Source organism: Orcinus orca, chromosome 11, assembly GCF_937001465.1.
Source record: "Orcinus orca chromosome 11, mOrcOrc1.1, whole genome shotgun sequence".
In the NCBI taxonomy this organism is placed as follows: domain Eukaryota; kingdom Metazoa; phylum Chordata; class Mammalia; order Artiodactyla; family Delphinidae; genus Orcinus; species Orcinus orca.
The window spans coordinates 10,799,728-10,822,733 of record NC_064569.1 but is presented as its reverse complement, the minus strand read 5'-3'; the positions used below and the strand labels follow the sequence as shown (position 1 = coordinate 10,822,733).

General features: G+C 43.9%; 1 protein-coding gene across 1 annotated transcript in view; it reads left to right on the top strand.

The window, feature by feature from the left end:
- LOC125960441 (glutamate receptor ionotropic, NMDA 2B-like) overlaps window positions 1-20,121 on the top strand; it is a 118,002-nt gene extending 97,881 nt beyond the window's left edge. Inside the window, exons 2-3 of the mRNA XM_049694426.1 lie at window positions 17,657-18,255; window positions 20,085-20,121. Coding sequence (XP_049550383.1) covers window positions 17,657-18,255; window positions 20,085-20,121 — 636 coding nt within the window. The remainder of the gene's footprint in view (window positions 1-17,656; window positions 18,256-20,084) is intronic.
- The last annotated feature ends 2,885 nt before the right edge of the window (window positions 20,122-23,006 follow it).

Genomic DNA, 23,006 nt, shown 5'->3' with positions numbered 1-23,006 from the left:
CTGGCCTGTATATCTGAGGGAAATTGTGGAATATTCTTTGAAGGCTTGGAAAATAATCTAGTTCCACCTCGCAGTCTCCTAATCTGGTTTAACCGTGGTCCTATTCTGAGCTGGACTAGTGTCTTCTCGGGCCACTCTGGTTAATGTGTCTTCTTTGAGATCCCAGGCTGGCATTATTTAATAGAGAGTTTTAAGCTGTGCTTGTACAGGGTTAACGTATTGGCGCCTTTCAAGCAGTACCAAATTAGCATCAAAATGTCATTGCTGAGCCATCAGGATCCGCCATTTTGTTTTTGTTAGCGTGGATCCGAATTCACAGCCAGCTGACGTGAGCCTGAGAGGTGAGTGGCTTTACCGCCAGGTCTAAAGATAATGAGACCATGTAAGAATCATACTTGTCTGGGGTGATTCCTCTATAGGCAGAGGCCCCACTGTGAAGAATCTAGATGAGAGATGAAATGTGCCGGCATCTGATTGTAACAGTGGCTCTGTACTCCAGAGAGTCTGATGAGGATGCGTAAGAGGCTAAGCTCGAAACTTCTTTGTTTGAAATGCCAATTGGCATTTTCTTTTAAAGAGCTCTTTTTCTGCTCACATGCTTCCATCAGAGGAAACGTATTTAGGTGAAATGTATGAACTATAGAAATGTAGGAGACCCTTGAATGTGGTTTAAAAACAAGAAATACACAAACTTCAAAATAAGAATGTATAAATGGGCTATTCCTTTACTTGTCCAGCTCTTATTTTCAGGAAAGATCTTGCCAACTGTGATACCTCCCTCGAGTGATAGCAGCTGCGCATCCCTGCTTGGCCAATCTTCCAGGGTCAAGTTGAGATACTGACAGCATTTCAGCGACCCAAGGCCCCAGAAGGGAGAATGGAAATGTTGGTTGGGCTGAAGGTGTAGGCCAGTTAGGACATTCCAATGGGGTCTTTATCTGTGGAACTAGGACTGTGGGCAAAGAGAGTCAAAGAAGGAAGAAACCTCAGCCCGGGCTGCAGTGCCCATTACAGCAGTGACAAGATGGCCAGGGATGTTGGCAGGGTTGCTACTTCTCCACTGGGGCAGGGGTTAGGCTGGGCCAGAGACAGTGTGATGCTGGACCGTGTTGGAAGCTGAATCCACAGCATTCCGTACCTTCTTGGCCAAGTATTCCTTCCGTGTACAGAGAGGGTAATAGGTGTTTTCTAGGGACGTGGACAGCATCGTGTGGCTCTCCCTGTGTCAGGTTAGGCACTGGGTGTCGGTTGCAGCCAATGGCGTCGCGTACTCAACGAGGCTTCACATACACGCGCCTCCCAGAGCCTGAGGGAAAGAAAATGAAGGGTGAGTGGGTAGGAACTCTGAACTCTGAACGAGCCCTTTTTAGTGCTTTTACCCAGCAGGCACAAATGAGGAACAGCAAAAGTGAGAGTTGAATAATTCCGAAAAAGGAGAGCAATTTTCAGTATAAAGAGAACAGAGAAAATCTCAAATAAACTTAGATGTAACCAATCAAACGCTGGACACCATTTTTACCCTTCTGCGGGCCGGGCATACTGGGATCTGCGCAGTGAGTCTAGGGAGAGGCTGAGGGCTGGTAGGACCGGACTTAACCTTGTCCACTGCCTGCCGCAGGTAGCAAGCGTCGAGAAACCTATTTTAGGCCAAATAACCCACTCGGTGTGACTCAGGCTGGTGTGGGAACGCAGGGCTTTGGTACAATAGAGGACAAAGCCACATAAACTCCTCACTGTTAAGGGTAGGAAGGGGTGTCCAGCCTCTGTGGGCACCTGCAGATAGAGGCAGCAGGGTCCAGCATCCAGGGTGTCCGGGACTGTGCAGAATAGTTGCAGGTCCTGAGTAGGGCTCCTCATCCAATAGAGACTGGGATAAAGGTCAGGACACGTGGAAGGTCTTCGGTTGGTCACATGGTTAGTCTGTGAAGGAGGAAGGCTTCTTCTGGGCGGGCACGTCTGCATCCAGTGGGCTCACCACATCAGGTGCTCCAGATACTGGGCTTAGAGCAGCCCAGTCAGCTTTAGACGATGATGTTGGTGAGGACGGGACAGGGCCAATCCTGGTTTAAAGGTTGGCAGGCATGCCTGGTGGCTAAAATTCTAAGTCCTACCATCGAGTGAGGCTGAGCCAGGCAGGTGCTGACGAGCTGTTGAAGATGTATATATATTTTTAATCTGCCTGTATGCAATTTTATTTTCATTTCTGGAGCCCTTCAAAATGCGATGCCTCTTTTAGACGGAGGACCGAATTGCTTTGGGACAAGTGAATAAATTCGAAGCCGCGTTAATTGTGAACAGCCGTCCTTGGCTTTATGTGAGGAAGTAGCAATTGGTTTCTCAATCCAGGGACCTGGGGAAACAGATCACTGATGTTTGTTGAGAAAAACTTTCTCAGGAAACTTCTTTCTGCCACTGGAGGCTACGGCTTGTTAACCTGTGCCAAACGACCATGTTCGGTCCAAACTCTATAATAAATTCAGCAATGCTTCATCTTTCTATATAGAGCAGGGATAGGAGGACAAAGGACCTTTTGTTTTCCAGGGATCTCTTGCAGAGACCCGTATGTATGAACATAATCACTGTATTGGGCGGCGTGAACACAGCCTGCAGGGCGTTAGTGCACCGCGGCTAGCCGGGAGAGAGTCCGGGGAAAAGTCTGGACCTGCCGAAGAGGCAAGAGACTTTTACGTCCCTCTTTGTTTCCTGGTGCACGAGGAGAGGGGATTAAGAACGCTGTTTGAGAGAGCTCCAGGGACGGGCGCGAGCCGCGGCTAAAAGTGCGGAGCCCAGAGACAGACATGAGACGCTAAGGCCGCTGCTGCCGCCACCAGGAGGCCTGTGTGCGAACACAGGTCACTAGCCACACGCCCTTCCGGGGAGCCTGTGCAGCCCGCCACTGCCAGGGTCCCGGGATCCAGGGACAACTCGCCCGGGAGATCGCACGGCGCGCCTCAGGCTGCAACGTCACGCCGGCCTCTGCCGCTGCAGGCCCGCCCCACACTCCGTGACCCTCCCTACCCCCCGGCCTGAGTGAGCCAGAGCCTCCGAATCAGCGGCTCCTTTAACCCCGTCCTGTCTGAGCAAAGAACAGACGCCCTCCGGCGACCTACACGCACAGGCGGGGCCAAATCCAAAGCTGAGCCCCTGGGAGCTGTGAGAACAAAGAAGAGAAAGGGAAATCTCTCCCAGCAGCCTCAGAAGCAGCGGATTAAAGCTCCACAATCAACTTGATATACCCTGCATCTGTGGAATACCTGAATAGTCAACGAATCATCCCAAATTAAGGAGCCCTGTGGATGAAAGGCTCTTGGTGCTGCAGCCAGGAGTCAGTGCTGTGCCTCTGAGGTGGGAGAGCCAACTTCAGGACACTGGTCCACAAGAGGCCTCCCAGCTGCACATAATATCAAACAGCAAAAATCTCCGAGAGATCTCCATCTCAACGCCAGCACCCAGCTTCACTCAACGACCAGCAAGCTACAGTGCTGGACATCCTATGCCAAACAACTAGCAAGACAGGAACACAACCCCACCCATTGGCAGAGAGGCTGCCCAAAATCATAATAAGTCTACAGACACCCCAAAACACACCACCAGACGTGGACCTGCCCACCAGAAAGACAAGATCCAGCCTCATCCACCAGAACACAGGCACTAGTACCCTCCACCAGGAAGCCGACACAACCCACTGAACCAACCTTAGCCACTGGGGACAGACACAAAAAACAACAGGAACTACGAACCTTCAGCCTGCAAAAAAGGAGACCACAAACACAGTAAGATAAGCAAAATGAAAAGACAGAAAAACACACAGCAGATGAAGGAGCAAGATAAAAACCCACCAGACCTAACAAATGCAGAGGAAATAGGCAGTCTACCGGAAAAAGAATTCAGAATAATGATAGTAAGGTTGATCCGAAATCTTGGAGATAGAATGGACAATAGAATGGACAAAATGCAAGAATCAGTTAACAAGGACCTAGAAGAACTAAAGATGAAACAGGCAACGATGAACAACACAATAAGTGAAATTAAAAGTACTCTAGATGGGATCAATAGCAGAATAACTGAGGCAGAAGAACGGATAAGTGACCTGGAAGATAAAATAGTGGAAATAACTACTGCAGAGCAGAATAAAGAAAAAAGAATGAAAAGAACTGTGGACAGTCTCAGAGACCTCTGGGACAACATTAAACGCACCAACATTCGAATTACAGGGGTTCCAGAAGAAGAAGAGAAAAAGAAAGGGACTGAGAAAATATTTGAAGAGATTATAGTTGAAAACTTCCCTAATATGGGAAAGGAAATAGTTAATCAAGTCCAGGAAGCACAGAGAGTCCCATACAGGATAAATCCAAGGAGAAATACGCCAAGACACATATTAATCAAACTGTCAAAAATTAAATACAAAGAAAACATATTAAAAGCAGCAAGGGGAAAACAACAAATAACACACAAGGGAATCCCCATAAGGTTAACAGCTGATCTTTCAGCAGAAACTCTGCAAGCCAGAAGGGAGTGGCAGGACATATTGAAAGTGTTGAAGGAGAAAAACCTGCAACCAAGATTACTCTACCCAGCAAGGATCTCATTCAGATTTGATGGAGAAATTAAAACCTTTACAGACAAGCAAAAGCTGAGAGAGTTCAGCACCACCAAACCAGCTCTACAACAACTGCTAAAGGAACTTCTCTAGACAAGAAACACAAAAGAAGGAAAAGACCTACAATAACAAACCCCAAACAATTAAGAAAATGGGAATGGGAACACACATATCGATAATTACCTTAAATGTAAATGGACTAAATGCTCCCACCAAAAGACACAGATTGGCTGAATGGATACAAAAACAAGACCCATATATTTGCTGTCTACAAGAGACCCACTTCAGACCTAGAGACACATACAGACTGAAAATAACTAGATCACGGCTTTTAAAACCCATGGTCTCCAGTTGTGATGCGCCTGGGAAGATACCACTTGACTGATCATCCTGACCTGACCTAAGTGGACAGCTGCTAGAACAAAGGATCGGACACCAAGAAGTTTGCAACAACTAACCACACCTCTCCCTCACCTTGCCTTTAAAAGTGCTTTGCTGAAACCCTTCCAGGAGTTCAGGGCTTTTTGGTTATGAGCCACCCTTTCTCCCTGCATGGCCCTGCAATAAATCTTTCTCTGCTCCAAAAAAAAAAAAAAAAAATTTCAATCTGACAGGTTTTTTAAGATGGAATGGACAGTGGGACCCAAAAGATTAAAAACCTCTACTCTAAGAAAACTTTATGTTTACCAGCGGCATTGGAAGACTAGAAGAGAACTGGGGGTTTGGGGCTTTAAGCCACAGTTATAAAAGGCTTTTAGAAGCAGCAATCTAGCAATAACAATTCTGTGAACTTTCTGGAACCAGTACCTGAGACCCAGGTGGAAGAGCCCTGCCCTGGACCCCACATGTCACAAACATACCTAAAATGAACTTATTAAATAACACACAGGCACCTCTGATACTTGGAATCCAGTGCATATTGCTGGCACAATTGTGACTCATAAACATCCATTCCTGGAAATAACACCATTTAGTCCCCAAGGAAGTAATTCTCCACATCTTTTGCCTTACATCCACAATACAAAAGCCAACTGAATACAAATACCATGGAATACAGTTTATGGTGCGGTTGACATAGGAGAAAGAACTTGCTTTGGAATGTGGGGAGGATTTGAGTAGCAGAGACAGATAAGAGAAAAGACAAAATAATTAACTTGTCAAATTCTTCCTCTCATTGTGAATGCAATAGCTTTTGGCCTAATGAAGTATCTTCCCTAGTGCCAAGTATCCATTTTCTTGCTTCTCTCAGGACACCAGAGATACTCACAAATTAAAGTAAAATTTCAAACAGTTGAACATAGTAGCTGAGGAACATTTTACAGTACTGAACACTTTTATATTATTTTTCAAATTGTGTGTATGTAGGTGTAGACATAGCATACATGAAGTGTGATACAAACTCTACATTAGCAAAATGGACGTGTTATACTAGAATTGCAGATAGTTTGATTTTCATAAAAATATGTAATAAGGTTTCATTAAATTTTCAAAAATTAAATTTAAAAACTTTAAAAAAAAAAAAAAGAAGTAATTTATCATGTTTTTGCAGCAATCACGTTGATCTCGCTTATCATTTAAGGCTTAATGATGATTAAGTGTACTTAGAAAATTCAGGAAGGCTTTGAGAAATGGACCTTACCTTTTTGTTATGTGTTCAAAAAGACCCTATGGTAAACAATTTAAACACTAGCAATTGTTTTCTCCTCTGGTCAGGTTCCCAAAGCATTTGTTTTCTAACAAATATGGTAAAAATATAAACATTTCCATTATGAGATACTTAGGGATAGATGTAAATTGGGCATATTTCAGATTTCTAGTAAGTTTAGGGATCCTGTTTCAGACAGGGAAATTGAGGCCAAAGAATATTATTTCCCTCATTTTAGAAATGAGCAATCCAAGGCTAAGAGTAGTAAGTAGCTTAGGCCATATCTGTTGGAGCAGGGAATTTAATCTGGCCCTTTGGAGCTACAGGCCAGGGAGATTTTAACTAAGAGGTTGAACAGGGATGGAACTGGGATGGAATGGTTTCTCCTGGTCAAAACAACAAATTATCTCACAAAGGAGGCTTCCAACCTGGATACCTCAATTTAATGATTAGTGAACAAGAGGCTTTTCCCTGAAAAATATCTTTTAAGATTATTATTATTCATCTTATATTTAATAAACATTTAAGAAATTCTTACTATCCTTAAGATAAAATAGAACAAGATAAAATGCCTGCTTTCAAGAAGATGGTAAATTAGGAGTCCTGTGATATGCACAGTGCAATTAGGAAACCAGGTAGAAAGCAAAAAGGACCTTGAGAGAGTTCCAGAGAAGTAGAGTGCCCCATTCTGGGGAATTCTACCATTATTTCCTTCTGGGTTGAGTGAAGTTTTTCTGGAGGAAGCAGCATGGATCTGCACACATAGATGTGAAGAGGTTCAAGTCTGCCTGATCTGAGGGGCAGAGAACTGGAGCAAGGCACATATAAAAGAAATGATGAGTAGGTCTGTTTGTCTGCAGAGGACTAAAAGAAATTAAGCCTGAAGAGAGGCACTGAAGCCAAATTTAGTATGGCTTTGAAAGCGAAGATAAGAAAATGGAAAGTCATTGAGGAATTTTACCTGGGAAGAAGTGTCAACTAAAAGTATTATATATACAGTGGATAAAGAACAAGGTCCTACTGTATAGCACAGGGAACTATATTCAATATCCTCTGATAAACGAGGAAATGGAAAAGAGTATGATAAAAATGTATATATATGTATAACTGAAACACTTTGTTGTACAGCAGAAATTACCACACTGTAAATCAACTATACTTTAATAAAATAAATTTAAAAAAAAAAAAAAGTTGATGGAATAGGAAAATAGAGCTGTAATTAGTTATAAAAGTAGTCAACAGAAAAGATAAACACAGTAATACAATTATGAATTTGGAAAAGAAGAAAGGAGGAGGTGTGCTAAATCCTATACCATGGGGAGGAATAGATAATATATGATGTTTATCAATAGTTTATACATAGAGTCTGCTCTGTTATTTTAGTGTTTGTCTTGCTTTTACCATACACATGCATTACTTTGATAATAAAACAGAAATAAAATAAAAAAAAAATCACTGTATTTAGAACCAGTGCTTTGTTATTTTTAGCAACAAAAAAGGTACCAGCACTCTCAGCTTCATCAAATACAAAATGCCTTTTCTACCCTCCCCCTCTCTTGGGCATCTCCCCCATTCTCTGCTCCCATTGGTATATGCATGTGATGCTCTGAGCAAATACATATGCAGAGATGGGAATGTTTATGTATTTGAAAGAAATGTCAACGTCTTCCCTCTGATAAATGCTGCTGGTGTGTCAAGTACCATCACTGACCTGTACTTCACCTTGTTCTTTAATAATGATCACAGTTCTTCTGTAAACTCTACCCTCTCAGCTTAAGTTAAATGGAAAGATTTTGATAGTATTGGATTTTGGATTTAGTATTTCATACCTCATAAAAAAATTTTTGTTTTCCCTTGGTTGTATGGTTTAGTTTTATGATGCCCTTCTTTTTATCTATGAACTGCCCTTCTTTCTATCTACGAAATGCTCAGATCTATATTTGTGTTGAACACACTTGATTTTGTAAACTTGTCTAAATAAATTTAGTCTGATATTGATAATCCTAATTAATACTGTTAGTTTAATATTTATACTATTTTTTCTCTATTTCATTTTTTCCCAACTTTTCCTATTCCCCTACCTTCTTCGCTTGCGTTTACTTAAAAGTACGTTGATTCAGTCACAGAATGTGGTTGTTGCTGAACTTGTCAGCTCGCTCTTTTATAGAAAAGGACCTCTTAATAAAAATACAAGTCGGTCCATCTGAGAGTTGTTTTGATGTGCATAATGGCACAGGCCATAGTGAGGGATTTTAATTTCAGATGAAATGTAAGAGCCTTGTTAAAATTTTGGCATCTTGATACCTTCCAGAGGAGGACAAGCACGTTCCAGAAGTTCTCTTGGTATTCTCCAGGCCTTCTGCTCCCCGACTTAATTCTTTAATTCTCTTGGGTATCTTAGCAAGAGGGATAGGCCTTTTTATTCTTCTCCTCTTATTGCCCTGTCTGTTGCTTGTAAGCTTTCTTCTTGCTATAAAATCATCTCTGAGACCTAGAATAGGAAGAACCTTGTAGACGTTCTCAAAGTGAATACTTTTAGTCTGTTTCTCAGCTGTGGCTTAAATTCAGCGACTGAAGCACATCCAAGAGGGAGACTCAGGGAAGAAAACGGAACAAAAGTCAAGGAGAAAGTGAAATTATCTTCTGAAAGAACAAATAAGAAAAAGACTGCTGGCTTCTGGGGGAGTTGTTTAGTTATCCAGAATGGCTCTTAGACTAGCTCAATCTGCTTGAATATCTGTTCATGGGCTCTTGAAAACCCAGAGTGTTCTCCTTTGTGTGCCATGGTTTACAAAGAATGAATCTGGCAGGAAAGATCATGATTCTTCACCGGTGAGCTTCCTTTGTGTGTTTCAGTCATGGTATTTCTGATGAATGGCGAGGTTGGAGAACATCGGGTGCTTCTTTCCTTCTTGCAGGGCATTGCTCACTAAATTGACACTATCCAAACCCACCCTAAATAGGTACCGCCAGCCTTAGTCACCTGAAAAAAAAAAAATGATGGTTGGAATCAGAATTTATAGTCACCAAAGAGGGGGTCTTGGAGTTAGTTCGGGGAGAGAAAATCCCCTCCTCGTGTTGGGAGAGGAAAGACATTTTGTCCCCATGTTCTGCTTCTGCCTTGTGCTCAGCATGGAAGAAGTAGAGAAGAAATACCCAGGACGAAACCAGCCAGGGTGAACCTGGCCTCTTAATCCATGATTTCTACACTCACCTTCTAAATCTGATAGTAGTGGAGAAAGTTTTCAGCAAAAGCCTAGTGATTCTAGACATTTATCAAACACAGATCCTCCTTAAGAACTGAATTCAGAAGGAAAACAGCAGGACTTTTTTGCTCATATACTAGGAGGAAGGACTCGGAGAAAAATCAGATTTATTTACCCTGAAATTACTTTAATGTCCTAGCAGGCTCATAATCCCTATGATGTTATAAATTACCAAGATTTGAGTAGTGTGGGAGACTTTAAAATACTGGAAAAATATATTGTCAATGCGATAGCCAACAAAAATAAAGTAGATTTGAGAATTATCTGGTTGAAACATCGATTGCCACGTTTTTTAGTTGAGGTGTAATTGGCATGTGATGTTATATTAATTTCGAGTCTGCAATATAACGATTCCATATTTGTAAATACTGTGAAACGATCACAGTAAGTCTGTTACCATTCGTCACCATACATATTACAAAACTTTCTTCTTTTCTTGTGATGAGAACTTTTAAGATTTACTCTCTTAGCAATTTTCAAATATGCAATACAGTATTATTAAATGTAGTCATCAGGTTGTACATTGCATCCCAATGAGGTATTTACTTTATAACTGGAAGTTTGTACCTTTGACCCCCTTCACCCATTTCACTCACCCCATCACGCCCCACCTCTGGCAACCACCGTTCTGTTCTCTGTGTCTATGAGCTTGGCTTTTTTGTTTGTTTTGTTTTGTCTTGATTTGATTCATTTGTTTTGTTTTGTTTTTTAGAGTCCACATACAAGTGAAATCATACGGTATTTGTCTTTCTCTGCCTGATTTATTTCACTTAGCATAATGCCCTCAAGGTCCATCCACGTTGTCACAAATGGCAAGCTTCCATTTTTTTTATGGCTGAGTAATACAGAAGCAAAAATAAACAAGTGGTACTACATCAAACTAAAAAGCTCTGCACAGCAAAAGAAATCATCAACAAAATGAAAAGGCAGTCTACTGAAGGGGAGAAATATTTGTAAATCATATATCTGATAATCATATGTCATCTATATAAAGAACTCATAAAACTCAATAGCAAAAATAGAAACAATCATTAAAAAATGGTCAGAGGACTTGGGTAGATATTTTTCCAAAGAAGACATGCAGGTGGCCAGCGGGCACGTGAAAAGATGCTTGGCATCACAGATCATCAGGGAATGCAAATCAAAACCACAGTGAGATATGACCTCACACCTATTAGAATGGATTATAAAAAAGATAAAAAATGACAAGAGTTGGAGAGGACGTGGAGAAAAGGGAACCCTCGTGCACTGTTGATGGGAACATAAACTGGTTCAGCCACTGTGGAAAACAGTATGGCAGTTCCTCAAAAAATTAAAAATAGAACTACCATATGATTCAGCAATTCTACTTCTGGGTATTTATCTGAAGAAAATGAAAATACTAACTAGAAAAGATACATGAACCCTCCCATGTTCATTGCAGTATTATTTACAGTAGCCAAGATGTGAAACCAACCTAAGTGCCCACTGATGGATGAATGGATAAAGAAATTGTGAATACACACAGAAACATACACAATGGAAAATTACCACATTTTAAAATTCAACAAATATTTACTGGGAGTCCACTTTGGGCCAGGCCCCATTCTAGGTGTTGGGTTATGGCAATGAGCAAATAAATTGATCCTTGCCTTCACGGTGTTTACACTCTAGTTGGCACAAGGCATACGTTCATAATAAATACATCACGTCATCTGTTCAATGGAGATAAATGCTATGGCAAAAAGCAAAAGTGGAGCAGGATAAGGGGGCTCAGGCCTCCCTGCGACAGGAGAGGGCGGCTGTCGCATTGCATTGCAGGGTCAGGTTTGGGCTTTGTTGAGAAGGTGAGGTTTTAGCAAAGACTTGAACCTGGTGTGTGTGTTATCCCTGTGAGTGAGTACCTGGGTAGCTGGAGGAAGTGTTTCAGGCAGAGGAAATAGCTTGAAATAAAGGTCTGGAGCGGGAATGAGTATCTTTAAGAGCAGTCAGCGTGCTTGGAGGAGAGAGAGGGTGAGAGTCAGAGGATGTGGGATCTGAGGGGCAGTGGGGTCCGAATCAAGGGTGTTGGCTTTTTCCTTTTAGGGAGTTGGGAAGCTATTGAGGGTTTGGGGCAGAAGGTACCATCTTATGATTTAAGCTTTAAAAGGATCATCCTGCTTCTTTGTTGAGCATGAGACTGGGGCAGAGGCAGGGGGTCCAGTTAGCAGGCCCTTTCAGTGATGGGTGAAGGATGAGGGTGGCTCAAACAAAGTGGGTAAAGAAAGGTTGTGTTCTAGATACCTTTCGAAGGTCAGGCGGTCACGGTGTCCTGACTGATTGGATGTAGGATTCCAGAGAAAGAGAGCAGCTGGCAGTGGAAGGATAGAGTTGCCTTTAACTGAAATGGGAAAGGCCGAGTTCAGTTTTGGAAGTGTTGGAGATGTTTCAAAGATATCCAAGCAGAGCTGTCAGGTAGGCAGTTTGATGTACAGGTTGGAAGTTTTGGAGACAGAAGTGTGAGAGTGATCATCATGAAAAAGGGATTTAAAGCGGGAGACTGAGTGAGATTTCCGAGGAGGTGAATGTCGATAGAAACGAAATGAACACCAAGGATTGACCCTGGGGCAACCCAGCTTCGAAAGGCCGGAAGGAAGAGGAGGAACCAGCAAAGAAGATGGAGGAGCAGCAACCAGTAAGGTAGGAGGAGGATCAAGAGAATGTGAAGCCCTGGAAACCAAGGGAAGAAAGCGTATCTTGGAGCAAGTGATCACCCAAGTCAAAGGCTGCAGACGGATGTGGAGTTGGCAATAGCAAGGTCACCGCTGCCTTTCACAAGAGGATTTTTAGAGGAGTGGTGGGGTCAAAAGTCTGGCTGAAGTTAGTGCGAGAGAGAAGTGGGGAAGAGGAGTTGGAAGAAGTAAGTATAGATGATGCTGTCATGGAATTTGCTGCAGAGAGGAGTGAAGAAGTGGCTGGTACACTTTCTGACTCTCTGGCTGGCTCCAAGGTGGATTCCCCTCACATTTTGTAAGAGCGCACAGCTCTTCAGGCATACCTTATTTCCGTGAAGTGGCTATGAGCCATCAGCGTAGAAGTTTGGAACCGGTTGAGATCATCAAGGTCATTTCAGTTCATCTCCCACCTGACAATGGAATCTTCTTTGTAATATTAATACAACCAACATTTAAGTTTTTTTCATGTGCCACCTAGGGATCCAGAGATGAATAAGGCACAGTTCCTGCTCTTGAGAAACATACCTTTTTTAATGGCATGAGGCAGGCATATATGCTTCCCAAGAGAAAAGGGAACCTTCTTCATACACTCTAGGTAGGAGTGTAAATTGGTGTAGCCACTGTGGAAAACAGTATGGAGGTTCCTCAAAAAACTAAAAATAGAACTGCCATATGACCCAGCAATGCCACTCCCGGGTATATATCTGAAAAAAAAAAAATCACTAAAAAGATACACGCACCCCAATGTTCATAGCAGCATTATTTACAGTTGCCAAGATATGGAAGCAACCTAAGTGTCCATCAGCAGATGAATGGGTTCACAAGATGTGGTATATATATACAATGTAATACTACTCAGCCATAAAAAAATGAAGTTTTGTCATTTGCAGCAACATAGATGGACTTACATTAAGTGAAATAAGTCAGAAAAAGACAAACACTGTATGATATCACTTACATATGGAATGTAAAAATACAACGAACTAGTGAATATAACAAAGAAGCCGACTCACAGGTATAGAGAACAAACTAGTGGTTACTAGTGGGAAAAGGAACGGGGGAGGGGCAATATGGGGGAGCGGATTAAGAGGTACAAACTATTAGGTATAAAATAAGCTACAAGGATATATTTTACAACATCCTGGGGAATATAGCCAATATTCTATAATAACTATAAACGGAGTATAACCTTTAAAAGTTGTGAATCACTGTATTGTACATGTGTAACACATAATTTTGTACATCAACTATACTTCAATAAAAACTTTAAAAAATATATAAATATTATGATAGAGCCATGTATAAAATATTGCAAAAGCACAGGGGAGACAGAACTAACTTGACCTGGGGAAGTTAGAAAAGGTGATATGCATAAAAAAGCTGACATTTGAACTAGGTCTGAAAGATGAGCATGACATTTTCCAGATGGAGTGCTGAGGAGAATCCCTTTATCAGGTAATAATCCAGCTCCTTTTTGAATGTTTATAACTACAGAGAGCTCCCTACCTTATGAGGCCCATTTCATTTTAAATAGCTGTAATTGTTGCAGATGTACTTTCTACATTGAGCCAAGCAGTGCCTTTTACTATTTCTGCTCATTGGCCCCGGTTTTCTCCTCTGGAGCTAATGGGCAGAGACTTATCTTTCTACCATATAAGTCATTTCTATATTTGCAAATAGTCATCTCTTTTCCATGTTGAAAAAAGGGAAATGGATAAAGTCTCCAGTTGCGTTCCCTGAGAAGCTGACCTGAGACTAAGTTGGTGGACAGGGGGTTTAGGAGGGAATGCTTTTGAGATCAACACCATGAAAGGAAGGGAAGATTGGGCAGGAGTGGGCAGAGAGAGAAATACAGGTGAGACGCAGTATTAATGGAAGCTTGTGGGAAGTTCTGAAGACAGACTCATCCCTCAGAGTTGCCTAGAAATAGGGCAAGAGGACCAGGTCTTTAGGCGCCATGACCACCAGTCATTCAATGCATTCTACCCTAGGAAGGGGACGTGACTTTGGGCCAGGTGGTTCTCTTCAGCTGACACAGTCCCCAAAGTGGGATGGCAGCTGAAACCAATTGCTAGGGGCACCAGCTGGGGTAGTTAATCCCTTATGTCTGAAGGGGATCTGGAAGGGATCTCAGTGATGCAGAAGAAGGATCTCATGTACTGCTAATTCTTTAGGCAGCTGTTTTCTGAGACAGTTAATAGAATGAAAAAAAGTACCTGTTTTTGTTTCTTCTTATTGGCAAATAAACACCCTGAACATCAACGTGATGAGGTTCACCATAACAGTTCCAGACTGATGGGGTCTAATGGACAATCGTGTCTTCCCTGTGCTAACTGCACCTATCAGTCATGATAGCCTTTTACCTAGGACTGCTTTAAGGGGCTCTCAAGACAAGTTGAAGAAGTACATTCACGCAATAAATTTGACTGGGAATCTTCCCAAGGAGGACGAGACTGCTCCAAGGAGCCCTGCACATAACATTTTGTAATGACATTAGGAGAATAAAAATGTAAGTGTGGAAGCATAGTGAGCTGAATTAGATCCCTGTCCTTCATCCTAGAAGATGCTGCTTCTTGTGGTGATCACAGTGCATGCTGGGAGCCTGCAAAGATGGATGTTGGCCACCAGTCCTTTCCACTCCGTGCACACGTGAAGATTGCTCTTTGATCTGTGGCTGTGACCATAATTTGCAAAGTCTGTCACTGCTTCCAACTTTTAGTTAGCCCAAAGCTTTGTTGAAAAAGAGCTGTCCCATTCCCAGTTACCATACACCAGACTGATGGGTCAACTAAATGAATAATGCTGGACCACTCATTATACTGGGAAGCATTTGCCCAAGCTATAACTTTGTCTCTCGATTTCTGTTTGGTTTCATTAACCTCCTCTTGGTGCCACAGCTAAAATGGCCGTGTAAGGCATCCTTATTTGATGAAGGATTGGCAAGATAAAATGGTTGAACTGGGCATTGACGGGAGCAGAGGAATCGGAAGAAGGATGATTGTGGAGGAAGGGAGAAGTAGAAGGCTAGATGGGGATGTGGTGAGGGTTAGATGGAACCATATTAATTTTTCTCTTTTCTTACTTTCACCACATATTGGCTTTCTTCACATAGTAGCTGGCGGTTTCTTTAGGAGCTCATTTATAATTGTGAGCGAGTTTTAAGAGAAGACTAAGAGAGGAGAGGGTCAGGTTGGTATGTAGTAGATTGGTTTTCTTTTCAAGTCAGTCTCATTAGCATGGGCTCATTTGCTAAGGACCGTCCTGCCCCCTCCATGGGTTTCCTTTCAAGGCTGTCTCTAGCTGTGTATTTGAACCAGCTGTGGTTTCACTGTAGATGCAGCTTTGTGGGTATTCAAGAACCTCCTTACGATATGTTCATTTATCATAGAATGGGTAGACTTACTTTGTTTACAGTGGGGATTCCTCCCATCCTAAGCCTGTGCATTTTAAGGTACATTTAAAAGCTTTTGTCACTTTGTTTTGACCACTGGGCTGGTGAAAACTCAAGTGATAATACGTCTCATTTGAGAATTCCCCAAATTCCCTAACTTAGCTGGAACTAACAAGGAGAACAAATGGCTGTCCCTTTAAAGTGATAACCATTCTGGGTGAGTTGTTCTGTCGCAGGGCCTTCCTTTCCTGTAGTTGTGGTTCGCTGCGGGCCCCTGACAAGTCTTGTCATAATTAAGCTTTGTTGTCCTGGATTCCCACTCTATCCTACGACCTAAGGACAAGGTCAGCTTCCCCTGAATAGCAGTACATAGTGGCACTGAAGTAGAAGACCAGGAGCAGGGACTGGCCACATACGAAGCCACTGTTCTATCCTGAATTAATTTCCATTCCCTCCCCTCCCATTCTTGCTGCCCCACCCTCTCTACTTCTCTGAATTCCACTGTCCTACCAGGCTCCTCCTTGACTGTATATTGAAGCCAGGGGAGGGAGCCATTATAAGCACCATTTTACCCTTAGCGGAAAGAGTTGCCCCCAGACGACCAGGCAGCTACTGTTTCATTCTGGATCGCTTGCGGGGAATGTGACGAGTTCAAGCCACGTGAAGCACACACAGCTCTGTCAGAGCCTCGAGGGGCTGGCGGCTTTCATTGCCCAATCAGGGTCTTTGGGCACCAGCTGGATAGTTCCCAGCCTGCATTTTTTTTTTTTTCAATGGTGGGTGCCCAAAAAATACTCCGCGGTTTCTCAGCTGTACAACAATGTGTTCCTGAACTAAGAAATCACTGCATCATTTTTGTTTAAAAGCCTGATCTCTTGTAACCGTACTTTGAAGCTCTAGTTTGGGGGATAAAAAAGAACCGCCCCTTTGAATTAAAGACACAATTTTGTTAGCTTGGATTGTTATAAAATGGAGATGAACCATCAGATAGGCGATAGGGGCCACTGACCAAGAAAAGAGATGTCGTTACCCAGGAGGAAGTCAGGGGAAAATGGACTGAAAGAGAAGGACGAGGCTGAGAGGGTCTTCACTGTGTGGCTTCAGATTCTTCTAGCTGTAAGATCGAGACAAAATGCAGGGCTTGACATCTCCAAACAGCAGGTGAAATACAGCTTAAAATGGGACCCATTTAAAATGGCTTCTCCCTCAAGAGGTGGGAGGAAACATAAGATGTTTAGAATTGACAGAGGGTTGTGTGCAATACACAGGTCAGACGGAGACCCGTGGCATTACATAGGTAAGAGAAAGAACAATCCTTTCTATGTTGTTCTCATATAAAGCTTAATCATATATGATCTTAAAGACAAGTCATTCTACCTTGCAGCTGACACGTACTACTTGTGCATTACTCCACCTACATACCTCATTGTCAGAGTAGAAGACAGAGAGAAAATTCCATGTGCATTTCACCTAACAATTATGTGTTTATAGAAAATCTTGTATTACAGCGTGCCTCCCTGCTAGCCATACCTGAGTACCACCCACCTGCTGGGCGACTAGAGGTAGATTTAAGGGCAGATTGATGGCATTTTGGATTCTTCACTCCGATTGAATAATACATATCCCCAACTGATGAATCCAAAAGCCTCAAAAAATGGAAAGTGTGTGTTTGTGTTCATATAACTCCTTTGACAGCAAAACCTGACCTGAACTGACATGACGCCGTTTACAGTCTTTATCCCACTTTATGTGACCCTTCACATGTTTTGCTCTAGAAATACTAGCATATTTGATTTTAGGAAGCTGCCTGAGGCTCTGCAGTAGCCCCAAGGATTTCAGACAAGAAGAGTATAGACCCATGTCAATCTTCTCAAGAGGAAGGTTTTAGGAAGGAAAGTATTACGAATGTTTGCAATTTAAACATATCCAATTTTAGAGGCATTATGTGGAAAGAGTAAATAATGAACACAAACCTTTGTATCCAGATGGTCCAAACTCTCCCTCACCATCTTCGTTTTGGTTTTTCTCTCTCTCTCTCTTTCTTTGTGTTCACGACTTCAGGATGAGTCCTCAATGTTCTTCCAGTTCGGCCCATCGATTGAACAACAAGCTTCCGTGATGCTCAATATCATGGAGGAGTATGACTGGTACATCTTCTCTATCGTCACCACCTACTTCCCTGGCTACCAGGACTTTGTAAACAAGATTCGCAGCACCATCGAGAATAGCTTTGTGGGCTGGGAGTTAGAGGAAGTCCTCCTGCTGGACATGTCCCTGGATGATGGAGATTCTAAGATCCAGAACCAGCTCAAGAAACTTCAAAGCCCCATCATTCTTCTTTATTGTACTAAGGAAGAAGCCACCTACATCTTCGAAGTGGCTAACTCAGTAGGGCTGACTGGCTACGGCTACACGTGGATTGTGCCTAGTCTGGTGGCAGGGGACACAGACACAGTGCCCTCGGAGTTCCCCACCGGGCTCATCTCTGTGTCCTATGATGAATGGGACTATGGCCTCCCTGCCAGAGTGAGGGATGGAATCGCCATCATCACCACCGCCGCTTCCGACATGCTGTCCGAACACAGCTTCATCCCCGAGCCCAAGAGCAGCTGTTACAACACCCACGAGAAGAGAATCTACCAGTCCAATATGCTGAACAGGTGAGTGTGGGAGGTCAGAGGAGAGCTTCCAAGACTGGGTTGGATGTTCAGAAACTGTGGGAGGGGCAGTTCAAGAGGTCTGAGGTTGAAGACTGGTGTTGGGGTGGCGATCGTTCGTGACGGTGGGAGACCCGGATCCAGAGCTCGCTGCGCTGTGTGCTTGTTCTAAGAAATGCAAAACATCTCCCTCTTCTCGACCACCTCCCGTGTGCCGGGTCTCACTCCGAGCGTTTCGTGTGTTCGACCTCATTTAACCCTCAAGGCGACAACTCTCATTAGGCAGCTTTTAAAAATTGTTTCATTTTATAATACAAGAGAATAGGCTTGTCCGAAGTCACGCTGAAAGTAAGAGGTGCAGTTTGGAGTTGAACCCAGGTCTCTCTGACCGCTACACGCCTGATCACTATGAAAGATGAGACAGGCGTAGAAATGAGGGAAGACCAGCCCCCTTACCTTTGGGACACTGCTGTACCGAGAGGGAATGGGGAATAGGGTCCATGGGTCTGTAGGCACATGAAGAGGATTCGTCCCTTGGTTTTTAATCTGCCTTTGCTTCGCCTTTCTCTGCCTTTGAGATTAAGTGCTGGTGTAGAGCAGCTTTGATGGCGGCTGTCAGTCTGGCTTATTGAACGAGAAGAAGGTGTGGGTGGAATCCCCCTCCCCCGACCTCACCTCAGAATCCAGCTACGATGGCAGCACATCCTCTTAGGGGCCATCGTGTGACCAAGTGGGGTAGAAAATTCTACACTGTGCTTTTGTGGTTTTGTTATGTGTATAAAACTGCTACGTGCGTACACTGTAAAAATTCAAACAATATAGAAGAGCTCAAAAAAAAAAAAAAAAAAGTAAAAACGACCTTAAATCTGACTAGCCAAAACGGTCATTATTGAAATAATTAATGACTGTCTTTCTAGCTGTCTCCCGGTGCGTGTATACCTGTGTGGAGGTACAGCTACAGTTTTCCATAAATGGAAATATACCCAGACGTGCTGTTCAATAACCTGCCTTCCTTTCACTCAACAGTGTATTTTGGGTATCCATTTCACCTTTATTATGAACTATATCAGACATATAGAGAGATATTCAGAAAAACTTAACCCATGCTCAGGTACCCACCACCCAGCTTAAGAAATAAAATATTAGAAAGTGTACTGCAGGGAGGGTGAAATACATTCAGAGGAGGTTGAATGTGTACTGACTTATACTTATTTAGCTTCTGGAAGGGACTTGGACTCTGTAGCCTCTTGTCTAAGCTCCTAATTCAGAGTTGACACTAAAAGTCGTTTTTCTGTGGCTGCATCTGTGATCCAATCCTGCTATTCCCCCACCTTGAACTCTCTGCTTTCTCCGCCATCCCTAGTTACCCCTACATGTTGGTACAGACCATCTTGGCGTTCTTCTTGCCTCCCTGGCGATTCTGTCTCAGGCTTTACCTGTCTCTTAAATATTGGTGCTTCTCCGGGGTCTGTCCTCTACCCTCTTTTCTCTTTTCTTTCTGTTTTTCTGGCTGCGCACTGCGGCTTGCAGGATCTTAGTTCCCCGACCAGGGATAGAACCCGTGCCCTCGGCAGTGAAAGCTCAGAGCCCTAACCACCGGACCACCAGGGAAGTTCCTAGACTCTCTTCTTTTCTCCTCCACTGCCAAGAATACAATCGATGTCTGTAAGTTCCCCCAGATGGACATCGCTGGCTGAAACCTCTCCCTTGAGCCCCACGTCCATCTATGTGTGACCACATCTGTTCCTTTGGATACCATGCGCCCTAGAACATACCATACCCAAGGCTGCACAGCTGTCTCCTCTCCCTTCAACCCTCCCACCCTCTTCTAGCCACATTGGCAGCGCTTATAAAGGGTACCTCCTGTGACCCAGTCTCCTAAAGTAAAAATGCCCAAGGTGTCCTAGATGCCATAGCCCTGACACCGCATAGCCAGCCGTGGCCTTGTCTGTGGGCTCGCCTTGGAGAGCTTTCACTTGTTTTCATCCCCGTGCCATCGCCCAGTCCACCTCTTCCTACTCGCATTGCTGCAGGGCCTCTTAAATCTCTTCTGGCTTCCAGTTCTGCTTCTTTTCAATCTCCTTTGCAGCCGGAGTGATCTAAAATGAAAATGTGATTTCATCACTTTCTTGCTTAATACCTTTCAGCGGCTTTTCATTGCTCCTATAATAAAGTCCCATCTCCTTAATGTGGTTTATAGAGTCTTCCACAGCATGAGCCTTCCTAGCTTTCCAAAACCGTCTCCCGCCCCTCGTCGCTTCAACACCGCCTTCCTGCCACGCTGAACTTCCCGTGTTCTCTGTCCCTCCCAGCTCCTACTGCTGCCTTGAACGTGCTCCCCAGGCGCCCCTGCCCAGCCATACACAGATGCACGTGCCCCCCTCCCTGCCTCCTTCTCTGCATCCCTCAGGATTCCGTCTTGGCGTCCCTTCCCCTGAAAGCTGAGCCCTGGACTAATATCACTCGGTTACACGCCTGCCCCGCCTCCTGTGCCTTTCCAATAAAGACGATCGTCGTTCTGTGCTTTATTATCTCTCTTCCCTGTAAGTTCTCTGAAAGCGGGGACCCTTCTGTCTTCCTCATTCTCGTGGCACCGGGGAAGACACCTGGAGCAAACGCAGGACGTCCTCCGAGTTGCTGAGCTGCCTGGTGCCTCCCTGCTCTACGGGAGCGTCTCTGTTCTGCTCCTCTTTGCAAGACAAGGGGCACCTCCTTTAAAAACTTACTACATATTCGGTTCTGTACATTCATGTTTTCTCCCTAGTTCAGTTTATTTTCCCAAGTATTTGTTCATTGAAACCAAGATGAGCGAACAGAAAACGTCTGCCGAGCAACACAAGGAAATCGAGTGGGTATTACGTTGGGGTTCATACATGTGGTTCAGGAATGCCTGCTTTTACCTTAGAGCTTCCTCTGGGTAAGCAGCTCTCTGAAGATAGTATCTCCCATTTGGCTTACTTCACATCAGACTGTAACTGTTATCTCGGAAGCCAGGTCTCTAACCACTGTATCTTTGGAACCACCATTGGTTGTAACCTTTGTCGCCATCTCTTATGGCCCCTCAGGAGGGTGGCTCTCCTCGGTCCTCTGTACCCCGTGCTTAGAGCTTATTGTCAAGAGAACCGCACGCGCCCACCCCTCCATCTTCTTAAGTGCAGCAGGTCCTAAAAGGAACAAGGATAGCGCAGCCGATTATTCCTACATCCTCCAGTACCAGGGCAGAGCAGAGAGAGAGTCCACCTTCCCTCAGTGTCCCAAGTACACTGTGTAAAGGTCTCACCAGACTTACCAGAGTGTTTCTCCACCAAGCTGTCTCCTCTATGAACCTTCTCTGCCCTGGTTCCCCGAATCTTGCAGGCTTCTCCACCTGACTGCCTGCTGGGCATCTCCTCTGGGCTGTCTCCCCTTGTCCACGGACCTGCATCCCACTCTTCTCCATTGTCTTTTCCTTCCCCTCCTCCCAAATGCAGCTTCCTGTGGTTCTAGAATCCAATTCCTAGCCTCTCTTGGCATTTTAATATGTTTTTCTATCAGGACCAGGAAGGATTGGGGTTGATGAACAGGGACTCACAGGAGGACAGCATTCAGCTCATCAGTGGGGCTCAATTAGGCATCCTCGGTCAGCGGTCCTCCTCCTTCCCCTGGTCGGAATTCAGCCCCTCCTTCAGAGCTCTGGTCTCACTAGGGTCACTCTTTTAAATAACAGACCAAGCAGCCACAGCGGGAAATCTTGCAAATAAAATTGTTGCAGATGCTTAACCGTTGCCTTTGGCCTGATGCTTACCTCCCAGCATCATTAGCAGCAGCAGCCCCAGGAAGGCTCCTCAGGACGTACCTGGGGGTGACCCAGCCAGGGATGGCGCCGGAAATACAGAGTCGGGAAACGTCGTCTGGTCTCACTTTCTGAAAACCCAGTAGCATTCACAGGCCCTGTCGTCCGTCCTCAGAAGCATTGCAAGGGGAGGGAAATCCCTCATTCATACCTGACCAGACTGTGGCTTTCTTTCCACGCGAGGGAAGTTCCTGAGTCTAGATTTCGGGATCACAGACAGGAGATTCTATGATATCCCTGAGTCCTAAAGAGAGACACATATTTGAAGTGATGTACTTGTTAGTTATGGAAGGAGAAAAAACATCCTCAGAGGGGATCCTTAAAATGAACTATTTCGTTCACTGTCCAGTGAATGCTATTTGTCACGTATCAATCCAGATTCCTTACAGATAACTTCTTAGCTCTTGGAAGCTTGGCCCACTATAGACTTGGAGACTGTCTCCAGATAGGCTACAGGCTGCTGGATAAGGCTTTTTACTAGGGTTGCAAGAAAAATACAGAAACCCAGTTAAATTTGAATTTCAGATCAATGACAAATTTTTTTGTAGCATAAGTGTGCCCCAAATATTGCATGGGACATACTGATATTAAAAGATAATTTGTTGTAATGTTACAGGGCTCCTGAATTTTTTTTTTTTTTTTTGCTAAATATGACCGTTCTACTTTGTACCCTAAGAATTCACTTTAATTATTAGCATTTATTAGCATTCATTTATGCCTTATTAGTAAATGTAGTACAGAGCCCTTATACCAAGACGTGCTGAGAGCATTTTATTCCAACTGGGAACTTTTTTTTTTACACGAGCCTCTCACTGTTGTGGCCTCTCCCGTGGCGGAGCACAGGCTCCGGACGCGCAGGCTCAGCGGCCATGGCTCACGGGCCCAGCCACCCCGCGGCATGTGGGCTCCTCCCGGACTGGGG